Below are 12,059 nucleotides of genomic sequence, written 5' to 3'. Positions count from 1 at the left end.
ATGGCCACCATCATCTTCACCTAGACTCTGCTCGCTAAATAAGCCGTCCTTTAACCTGATGAAGTTATGGAGGACACAGATTACCCGTATTATATTGTCTGTTTTATTAGGTTTCACGCTATAGCCGTTCCAAGAATCAACTGGAGAAGATGTGATAAGACGCAGACACTTGCTACTTCGGTGTGCGGACTCGAGTCTGAATCACGAATGAAGCAAAACTGCGTCTTTTGTCTCAGGTCTTGATGATTGTCTTGACGCAGTTGGTGTGCGGCCGCCCTTAGGCGTTGCGAAGACAAGCGGCGACATTGTGACAACGGTCCAAATTACCTCTCATGCGTTTTGGTTACATTTCTGGTGTCTTGTCATGGCATCGCGAGAGATATGTCGAAGCTAGGAGTTGGTATTATAGTATCGCGTCCACTGTCATGCGATGACTTGTTTGCGGTAAATTTGGCGCATCTGAGTTATCGCAAAGGTTGGCATAGAGACGCTCAGCGTGGCGAATGCTGGCGTCGATTTCACAACATTGTGACCAATGACATGCACTTAAATGTGTCATTACACCACGCAAGAAATGTGAAGCACTTGAAATAAAAGTTTCGACAAAGTTCGAACATCGACGCTAGGCGTCGCGACGCCGAGCATCACGACACCATATAATGACGCAAAAGATACCGCAGATGTATTTAGACATCACTGAAGACAAAAGTATAAAACCGACGCCCGGCGTCGCGACGCCTATCGTCGCGACCCCATGACAAGACCCAGGAATGTGACTCGACGATTTTGATAACTTTGGTTGCGACTTTAGAAAACCGACGCCTGGCGTCGCGACGCCGAACAATGCGACGCCCTACAATGGCGCCAAAGTTACCGCAGATGAATTTAAATATCATTGCTGACGACACTAGAAAACCGACGCCCAGCGTCGCGACGCCATCCGCCGTCACGCCAGATGAAGCATACCCTCTTGGTATAACGTTGGCATTGATGATAGAAAATCGACGCCGTGCGTAACGACGATCTTGAGGGACGAAATTTTACCCAAGACGCGAACCTATAAACCAACAACCTAACCTAACCTAACCCAACCCAACCTAACCTAACCTATCCTAACCCAACCCAACCTATCCTAACCTAACGTAACCTAACCTAACCTAACCTAACTTAACCTAACCTAACCTAACCTAACCCAACCAAACCTAACCTAACCTAACCTAACCCAACACAACCCAACCTAACTTAACCTAACCTAACCCAACCTAACCTAACCTAACCCAACCCAACCCAACCCAACCTAACTTATCCCAGCCTAACCTAACCTGCCGGAACCATGTCTTATAAGTTACCAGTCTGCTGTTCGCTTCAGTTACATTTTTTGGTCAGCTTCCGTTCTCAAACATCATTTTCAAAGGCACCTCGAGGCTCACGCACGCTAAATATAAAGTCTTTCGGCGTGGTCCCGATTATGAAAGTCGCCACTTACGGTTTCGTAGCTTCCATAAGCACGCGGAGCGTCGTATGCTGTAAAATTTGCATCCTACGAAGACGTCGCGTCTTCTGTTGGGCTTGCAACCAAACGTTTCGCAACGAGAGCCTCGGAGACGCTAGTTTCAATTTTCTAGTAAATTTCTGTCATATGGAGACTAATGTTCGGTATCTGTCGTCGTTTCGAGACGGCTCTATTTTAGGCGTTGCGAAGACAAGCGGCGACATTGTGACAACGGTCCAAATTACCTCTCATGCGTTTTGGTTACATTTCTGGTGTCTTGTCATGGCGTCGCGAGAGATATGTCGACGCTAGGATTCGGTGTTATAGTATCACGTCCACAGTCATGCGAAGACTTGTTTGCAGTAAATTTGGCGCGTCTGAGTCATCGCAAATGTTGGCATAGAGACGCTCAGCGTGGCGAATGCTGGCGTCGATTTCACAACATTGTGACCAATGACATGCACTTAAATGCGTCATTACACCACGCAAGAAATGTGAAGCACTTGAAATAAAAGTTTCGACAAAGTTCGAACATCGACGCTAGGCGTCGCGACGCCGAGCATCACGACACCATATAATGACGCAAAAGATACCGCAGATGTATTTAGACATCACTGAAGACAAAAGTAGAAAACCGACGCCCGGCGTCGCGACGCCTATAGTCGCAACACCATGACAAGACCCAGGAATGTGACACGAACGATTTGGTTGCGACTTTAGAAAACCGACGCCTGGCGTCGCGACGCCGAACAATTCGACGCCCTATAAAGGCGCCAACGTTACCGCAGATAAATTTAAATATCATTGCTGACGAAACTAGAAAACCGACGCCCAGCGTCGCGACGCCATCCGCCGTCACGCCAGATGAAGCATACCCCACGATGATAGAAAATCGACGCCGTGCGTAGCGACGATCTTGAAAGACGAAATTTTACCGAAGACGCGAACCTATAAACCAACAACCTAACCTAACCCAACCCAACCTAACCTAACCTAACCTAACCCAACCCAACCCAACCCAACCCAATCCAACCCAACCCAACCTAACCTAACCTAACCTAATCCAACCCAACCTAACCTAACCTGCCGGAGCCATGTCTCATAGGTTACCAGTCTGCTGTTCGCTTCAGTTACATTTTTTGGTCAGCTTCCGTTCTCAAACATCATTTTCAAAGGCACCTCGAGGCTCACGCACGCTAAATATAAAGTCTTTCGGCGTGGTCCCGATTATGAAAGTCGCCACTTACGGTTTCGTAGCTTCCATAAGCACGCGGAGCGTCGTATGCTGTAAAATTTGCATCCTACGAAGACGTCGCGTCTTCTGTTGGGCTTGCAACCAAACGTTTCGCAACGAGAGCCTCGGAGACGCTAGTTTCAATTTTCTAGTAAATTTCTGTCATATGGAGACTAATGTTCGGTATCTGTCATGCGGTTGAGTCTGGATGCTCGGCGCATGACACCTGGACGCGTGGACAAATTAACTGAATTCAGAGACTGAGTAATTAATTGATCGACTGACTGGTCATGTCTGTTTTTTTGTAAGTGCATAAATAAAAGTGGTTTAAATCATTTCTTGTCAAATTTCACAAAAAAGAAAAAAGACCTCTGTAGGTTAGGGGCTGTGGGGGTAGGATTTGTTATATGACGCCCATTTGTGTAATCGAGGCTGTGAAAACCGAGTCATGACAGTATAATACTTTTAAGTACTCTGAGATTTCACTGCAATGCAGATTACTTCCTGCTCTTTGGTTTCCGTTGGTTGAGTTTAACGTTCTCGTCACTGAATACTTACCCTGAAGATGGAAACTACAGTCTTGATCGAAATGTTGTTACAGCTTCAGCGCGCGACTCGGTTCAACGTCGAAAGCCGACGTTACCTAAGGTAGCTGAAGGTACAAGCGTCTGATAGAGGTCTGAGGCTTGGTCAACTAAGGTTTGAAGCAGACAGCGTATATGTCGTCTCCCACATTTTACCTGATGACGGAGGCAGTATGACCTCTGAAACGTTGGTTAACATCGACCAGACTACACAGCGCAACAATCCAGAAGACAGAAATCTTCATACTCATCGCCCTGATGACGGAGGCAGTATGACCTCTGAAACGTTGGTTAACATCGACCAGACTACACAGCGCAACAACCCAGAAGACAGCAATCTTCATACTCACCGCTGTGAAAACCTCAAATCTTACATAATTAACAGATCATGAAATTTGGTTCGCTTATCTCAGAACAAAAGACTGGATTATATAACATGAATATCATTAGGAGTAGATCTTAAGTATTTTAGATTGAAATATATTTATGGAGCAGAATTAGAAGCCTGTAGCGCAATAAATTAGTCAATAAATTTCCCACATTTTACGTAACCTTAATGTTCATTACTGTGTTCACAAGGGCCCGTCGCCCTGAGCCATGCTCCCATCAAGGGACGGCCATGAAGATAATGATCTAAGTTTCTTTGTTCCTATGCATAAACACCATGACAAGTGTGTATGAAAAGATGAATCAGAACACACACATTCGTAACTAAATACTCGTTACGAAGGGAAAGTTCATTGTCATATACGTCGGTTCTGCAGTCGCCGAGAAATGATTTTGCTCGGGTCCTATACTAGTTCTGAAGTTATATTTCGTTCTGTAAAACCAGTATACAAAAGTATGGTATACTAATTTACCCTACATTGTTCTTTCCTAGAAATACACATACTACGTTTTCCATTTTCGTGTGTAGAACAATTCAAACAAGGGAAGGATAATTAATTTTGTTAAGTTACCCACTCCTGTGAACTGTGACGTTTATGAATCTACCAATGAGTATGAAACAAGTAATTCCATAACTGTGAATTGTCATTTGTTTTCAATATGGAAGCTGTTACAATTAGGCAGGTGTTATGACAGGTATACAAATTCTTTGACTTACTGACAAGATGAGTGCAGGTTGGTGTATTGAACGGGGAAGAGCCGCGAAAAGCTTAATATTTAATGTTCTGTGTTACACATGGGCTTCTAAAGACGAAATGAACAGATTTACACTGTCTGCCATATTCCTGTCTGGTGTAGTATTTGCAGTATCATTTACATTTCTGTCGGAGTATTTCAAGGCACAGTGCTGTGATGTGAAACAGTATTCAATTCCAAGGCCCCAACAGAAAGCATTTTCACCTTTGCCAGATGACAGCCAGCTTCATGTTCCAGATGAAGGAACGTTGGGTTTGGTATTGCGCAAGACTGACATTTCGGAAAAACCGAAGAAGAATTCAGGTAAGGTGTATTACTTAAAATAAAATAATTATCGTGTCCCAGTTTGTCTGTTCAACACAGTATTTCTATCATTTAACATCGACTTCCCTGAGCAAAACTAGTTCTAGGTTATCTTAACCTCAATTTTTGTTATACGTTGCCATAACCTCAGCTTGATCATTGAATAAATGTGGAATGTCGTAGATGAGTGAGTGAAATCTGAATGACTGACACTGAATTAATGGGTATTATAGTTCTAAATTAGTACATCATGTACTAAATGAGGAATAAATTGAAGAAATTAAAATTTCACTTCCAGAACAAAATGGAACAGACTGTGTGTTCAGGATTCAATCATAATGTTATGGTTATTCTTAATGCTTTATATTCATCAGTTCGAATCTTGTATAGGAGACATGCAGTCCTGTTTGACGATGTTCCCAAGTCACCGTACTAAGCTTGCCATTGGTCTCTCTTAATCAGAACAGTTAACATAGTGTCATTACATAAACCAAGAAATTAAATAGCTTTGTGATACTGTGATTATGTATGTCTGTTTCCAGAATTTGAGGTTTTCATACAATTAGATCAAAAGTAAATTTGGGTTTTATTCTAGTTACAAATTTTCAACATAAATAATGCAACAGGTCAGTGTGTTGTGAAGACACACCTAAGAAATGAAACATCACATTCACTGCAGAAAGTAAGAAATTAATGTGCCACATATGGACTGAGGAACAAGATTTTCTTTAATATGGGGCAGGAACTTGGGCTTCTTTACTTTTTGATTATGTGTTTAATATTAATGTTTGTTCATTTACCAGTTTCAGAATCTGAGGCTTTGAGTTCGTTGTATGCAGCTCTGGAGATGGAGAAGGCTGGGAAGCATGACAAGGCATTGAAACTTTTCCAGCATGCTGTAGCTCTCGCTCCTAGACACCCTGACATTCTCAACCATTATGGAGAATTCCTCGAAGAAAGACAAAATGATGTCATTACGGCAGACCAGCTGTACTTTCAAGCCTTGACGTACTCTCCTGATCATTTGGGTGCCCTCAGTAACCGTGGGAGGACAGCACAAATTGTTGAAGAGATGGACAGGAGTAACCTGCACAGGATTGATGATAAACGGGACACACTGTCAAATATTCCAGACTCCAGTTCATCTTTTCGTCGAGCCAAGAAAGAGGCATATTTTCAGGTAATAATAATAATAATAATAATAATAATACATCATTCGAAAGACGCTGTCGTAAAATAAAATTATATAATACATGTAATAGATATTAAAAACAAAATGTATCCCGGAAATAGCTGCTGCCCTATGTACCTTAGGGACAAGGTCTGTCTCGGGTACATTGGAGTACATACCCCATAAAGTGGTGAATAGATGGGATAATAATAATAATAATCCTTGGTGTAACAGCCCTCTGAGAGCCAAAGCCGACTAGCGTGACTGCTGGCCTCACGTCCACATGCCTAATCAGAGGTGAACGATCATCCAACCAGATATAGGGTGACGTGTGGTCAGCACGACGAACCCCCAACTATTGCTAGTTTTCATGACTGGATTACGCTACCCATTGTAGCTCCCCAATTTCTTCACGATGCTGGGTTGGTAAAGGTCCCATACACCGGTCGAAAATCTCATGAGAAATTTCTTACCCCGAGATGCGAACCAGCGTATCACCGGTCCGAAGCATGATGCCTCAGACCGAGCGGCTATGGCGCGGGTACAGTCATGTATATATTTTATTTTATAACTTTATTGTTCTGTTTGCACAAAGGGAATCTGATCAATGCATAAAGGTGAAAACTACTTGAAAGTCTTCATAATTTGTGTCTGAAATCAGAGACCTGAAAATAATTCAGCATTTGCAAGTGTGCGGTTACAGATATCAAGTGAATTAGATTTGTTCGTGTCAGTTCTGTACACCCGTTACATTATATTAACTTAAAATGGAATGACATTAGTTACGAAAACCAGTAAGAATTATTTTGGATATTGATTGTAATTTGTGTCCTTCCAGCACATCTACCATACTGTCGGCATCGAGGGAAACACGATGACGCTGTCTCAGACACGCTCCATCGTGGAGACACAGATGGCTGTTGCAGGCAAGAGCATCATGGAGCATAATGAGATTCTGGGTTTGGATGCTGCCATGAAGTATATAAATGCTACTCTTGTGAACAGGTAATCTGTTACCAGCTGACAAGTTAAATTGACAAGTCTGCTCACATAAATGTTACTAGTGTTTGTGGGATAAGATTTATAGTGAGAAAAATAAAGTAAATTGAGTTGACGCTTCTGTTATGTATTCCTTGCACAAAAATCATACAGTGAGTGCATAATGCAGATGTTGTCTCTGCTTGTTTTACCTTCAGAACTATTTAATTGACTTAGATTGAACTTAGTATTGTTTGTGTACACTGCAAGGTTTTCATCATCGCGTGTCTGTCCGCAGACAGGTATCAGCGGAACTGCACCTTCCAAGCATTTCTATCCTCTCTTCAGATCTGTCAACATTACAAATCTCCTTCCTCTTCCTCTCGTCCCATCGATCATTCCCTCTGTAATTGTTTTCTGTAGGCAGTTCCTTCTCAATATGTGGCCTATCCAGCTAGCTTTCCTCTTTCTTATTGTCTTCAATATATTTCTTTCTTCTTTAACCCTCCTCAGTATCTCTTCGTTCCTGATCTTATCTGTCCATTTTATCCTCTTCATTCTTCGCCACAGCCACATCTCGAAGCTCTCCAAATACTCCTATTCCTTCTTTCTTAACATCCATGTTTCCGCACCATATAAAACAACACTCCATACGAAGCATTTTGCAAATCTTTTCCTTAGTCTTATTCCTCGCCGTTAGAATTTCCTCCACTTTTCCATATGCAGCTTTTCCCTGTGCTATCCTGCTCTTTATCTCTTCTGTACAATTTTCATTCAGTGTTATGGCACTTCCCAGGTATTTTTTTAGATGAGTTTAATTTTTAATTAGGATTTGAGGTTTTCATGGTGTCTTGGCTGTCTTCTGGGTTGTTGTGCCATGTAGTCTAGTGGAAGTTTATCAAATGTCAGTACTCTGCAACTGTTATGCCTTGCTTAATACATTTGATATCTGAACAAGATGTCCCCTGTTGCAGGTTAGGGGCTGTTTCTGTAAAAGACATCTTGGAGATCCACAAGCGAGTGATGGGTTTTGTAGACCCACTGGAGAGCGGAATGTTCCGCCGCACCCAGGTTTATGTCGGTGGGCATATTCCACCTGCCCCACTTGAAATCACAGTCCTTATGGAAGAGTTTGAGAAGTGGCTGAATTCTGAGCGAGTCATGCATCTACATCCAATCAGATATGCAGCCTTGGCACATTACAAGCTTGTGCACATCCATCCTTTCACAGATGGGAATGGACGCACCGCCCGGTTGCTAATGAACACCATACTGATGCAGGCTGGTTTCCCACCTGTTATCATTCTCAAACAGGACAGATTGAAGTATTATGAGTACCTAGAGATTGCGAATGAGGGAGACGTTCGTCCTTTCGTACGGTTTATTGCAGAGTGCACAGAGCGAACGCTTGATCTGTTTCTGTGGGCTACTAAAGAATATATGACAGAGTTTCCAGCATTAGAACAGAAGGAATGGGACAGACGGACTATAATATTAGATGATGGGAGTGGAAACTGGGACGATGAATGAAGGAGAGAACAGCATGAGATTATACTAATGTACAAACCTGTACTTAACAGGGCGTTCATGTTTACTTAGTCTGAGTCTAGTCCGAGGTATGGTGATACGGAAGAAATGCAGTGAAGTTCCTATGGAAGGCCTGAGGTTCTAGTTTCAGTATGGAAGGACTGGTCTGAAAGTAAGAAACTTAAGAGTTTAGTTAGAATTTCTTGCAGTGAATCATGATTGGGTATAATAACAAGATTTTATATTGAACCAAATGTTTGTCCACAACTATTTGCATCTCCTGCCCCCACTGTATCATACCATGAGGTGCATGATTGTCAATGAACTGTGACATCTCTTACGTTTTTGTAGGGTACTTGCTCCTTTGCGTTAGATTTTCAGGTCCCTGGTTTTCCATGCACATTGACTTATGTTTCTATTATTAGTAATGTAGAATATTATAGAGTCTGAATTTTGCAGGTTATGTACGCTACTTATCTGTGGAAATACTAAATTTTGTTTGTTCCTTCCTTTAAAATCAGTGCATAAAATCTTTTTTAAAAGATAAGTTTGGCAGTCCACATGTCACAGAACAGTGTATCAGTAAATTATGTACAAATGTGACTTTTTATTAATATCATGTTACTGTGTGATTACAAAACCTGTGTGTTTAAATTGTGCTTTTTATGTATTTAATTATAGAGAAATCACACTAAATATCACTACGTATGTCAGTGCTTTTGAACAAATTAAAAGTTCATTCTTTCTCATAATAGACTCATATTTAATATTGATCATATGCTAAATTGCCAGGTCTAATTGGAATTTTTACGTGAGGGTCAAATATCCTGCATGGCCCATACTTAAATTGTCATAGACCTGGAACAAGTCAAACTCCTGGAGTAATCTTTGTCCTCTCACTATGATTGCAAGTCAAGCTCAATAATAGGACACTGTGGATTAGTTCATAAACCCACTTCTGATTGAATGTAAGTATTAAGAAATGTGTGTGCTCCATTATGTTTTAATCTGGTCAGGGTAAGTAAGAATCGTTGCTGGTGCTTTGTTTCACTTGTCTCAGATTGGCTGCAAGAAGCAGTCATGTAATGGTGTCTGCAAACTACCAGTGCGGCTGTTTTCGTCCTTGACACCTCCAATTAATGCCCTGAGTTTTCAGTGGTTGAATGTTATGGTCAGGTAGTCATTTCTGAAATGTCTGTATTTTTTTAAATTTATGTCTCAATCTCCTATCAGTATTACGAATGTTTTCAGTGTCTGTTGTAGACTTGCTCTCATATTGACAGGAAATAATTATGTGGTGCATGAATACATTTGTGTTCTTTAGGCACTCTTGGATCTGTATGAAATTTGCATACAGTGTTTATATCTGTATGGGGTCCGCAGTGGCCGTGCGGTCTGAGGCGTGGGCCTTGTGCCTCTCGGTCGCTGGGACTGTGGGTTCGAATCCCACTGAAGCCATGGATGTTTGTCCACGTTTTTCTGTGTTGTGCTGTCCTGTGTGCTGGTAGAGGCCTTGCGACGGGCCGATCCCTCGTCCAAGGAGTCCTACCAAATGTCGATAGATCAAGCCAACGAAAATTTGGGACCCGCAGCGCTCAGGCACTTGAAGAACGGGTCGTTCCCAGTATCCCAGTTTATATTTGTGGTTTGTGAAAGATGCCTGTGGTGCTTAATTAAGCAGCATGCCATGAAGATGTATGAGGAGTGGAGGTTTAACACCACACATTCTTAATCTTGGCTCAGATTAGTGGTGAAAGGTCCAATTCATGCCCTTTTTATGTATATGAACATATATAAATAGGTCGTGGCTAATTTTCTATAGGACTGGACTTCCAAGTCTAAAATTGGAAGCCAATGAAACAAGAAATAAGTTTGGAAATATATTGTTTTTAATTAATTGTTTTAAATCAGAATTTTTTTTTGCCGAATTTTCATGCTGTGACAGAATGTACCTGTGAATATTCATGTCTTTGACTTCAGTATTATATATATATATATCATTTCCAGTATGTAATACATGTGTTTGGAGCTTTGTGTTCATGATAACACACATTCAGCTCTGTCTTTGGAGTGGATCTATTAAGCCATCAACTTTTCAATTGTTTATACGTAAATATGCACACACTTTAGAACACAACTCTACAAAGTACTGCCCACCACAGTGAAAATTGTAGGTGCAATGGTTACTTAGTAGCCAGAATATCTTTTAACATTGCCTACAAGCAAATTATATTAAGTAGTTTCCTCAGTTGCACCTCGTCCATGGAATTGACTGTTCTAAAGTCATTTTATTCACCACATGTTACAAATATTGAAATTTTAAGTATCTTGAATATCTAATTGTGGCTTCCCTCCTTGTTGTATGCCTTATATTCATAGCTGTATAAATTAATTAGTTTAAGGTTCTCACAGCAACAAATATGCATACAGCTGTTTTCTGGTGTGTAGCGCTATGCAGTCAGGTAGATATTTACTGTTGTTTCAGAGGTTTTAGCTGCCAGTGTTCTACCAGACTGCATGGTGCTACACACCAGAAAACAGCCTTATGCATAGCTGCTACTTCTTTATTCATGTTAATGTAATAAAGATGTGAAGTATTTATTTTGTAATATATTAAGTGTTGTAGAAACTGTGTAACTGATCAGTGATCAAATCCTGATATAATTAATGGAGTCTTCGTTCTTGGCATTAAGATGACTCAAAGCCAAGAACCAAGATTCATAACAGAATATTGTTTGTCTTTTGTTGGTTTGTTGAATTTTTGCTCAGTTATGTGTGTGTGAGGTTAGGTTGACCATTCAATGCATATGACAGTTTTTGTTTGTCATAGAAGTACATGCCTATTGCAGCCTCTGCTTCATGGAATTTAAATGTGACTAATATTTATGTGTGCAGGTGATGTCCATAAATAGAAACTGCATTCAACTTTGTTAGGTGCATTCACATTGTAGTGGAGCACCTGCTAGAATTAAACTGACCATCAATCTGTAGACACAAAACTCAAGAACAACCACATGGATTTTTGTGGACTTTGAAGATACATTCCAGTTTAGTTCAAGGTCAGAGATCATTAATTATAAATTACATAAATGCCTGCATGTGTTTTTTCTGTGTGTGTGGAGAATCCCTAGCTGGGAAATTATCAGCCATTCACAGAGTTCAGATTTCAGTAAATGCGCCAGATTTGTGTTGTGTGTACATTTCCTACCTTTTTTTAATCTGAAGCCGTTGGATTGTTGCACTTTTAGGCAATTTGCAGCATTTTTTGATTTTTCGAAAATTTTGAAAAATTTAAAAATATTTTCAAAATTTTCCCCACATTCGGTCTCTGCCTGACTTGGTCTACACCTGAATACGTCTTTGCCTCACTAGGTCTCTGCTGGACTCAGTCTCTGGCTCACCCCGACTCGGTCTGTGCCTCCCCCGGTCTGTGCTCGGCATGGTGTCTGCCTAACCCGGGCTCTATACGACTCGGTCTCTGCCTAACCATGTCTTTGCAGAGACGGCCCGTCAGAGATCGGGTCGTGCAGAGACAATGTGATTCAGAGTCAAGGTGCGACATAGACTGGTTCCGGAAGAGATCAGTTCTGCCAGGGGTTGGGTGGGTATAATATTGAAAAAAAATTA

General features: G+C 41.2%; 1 protein-coding gene across 1 annotated transcript; it reads left to right on the top strand.

Moving 5' to 3' along the window:
• The first annotated feature begins 4,332 nt into the window (after nt 1–4,332).
• On the top strand, nt 4,333–11,526 carry Fic (FIC domain protein adenylyltransferase). The gene is made up of 4 exons (XM_022076478.2): nt 4,333–4,756; nt 5,560–5,936; nt 6,766–6,932; nt 7,880–11,526. Exons 1-4 carry the CDS (start codon nt 4,423–4,425, stop codon nt 8,433–8,435), a joined length of 1,434 nt encoding a protein of 477 aa, XP_021932170.1. The 5' UTR covers nt 4,333–4,422; the 3' UTR covers nt 8,436–11,526.
• The last annotated feature ends 533 nt before the right edge of the window (nt 11,527–12,059 follow it).

The sequence above is a fragment of the Zootermopsis nevadensis genome, unplaced genomic scaffold, assembly GCF_977971745.1.
Source record: "Zootermopsis nevadensis isolate Lab colony 2312 unplaced genomic scaffold, Znev_1.0 Znev_ptg000004l, whole genome shotgun sequence".
Lineage (NCBI taxonomy): Eukaryota > Metazoa > Arthropoda > Insecta > Blattodea > Termopsidae > Zootermopsis > Zootermopsis nevadensis.
The sequence above is the reverse complement of the archived record's forward strand: the minus strand, read 5'-3'. Positions and strand labels throughout refer to the sequence as shown.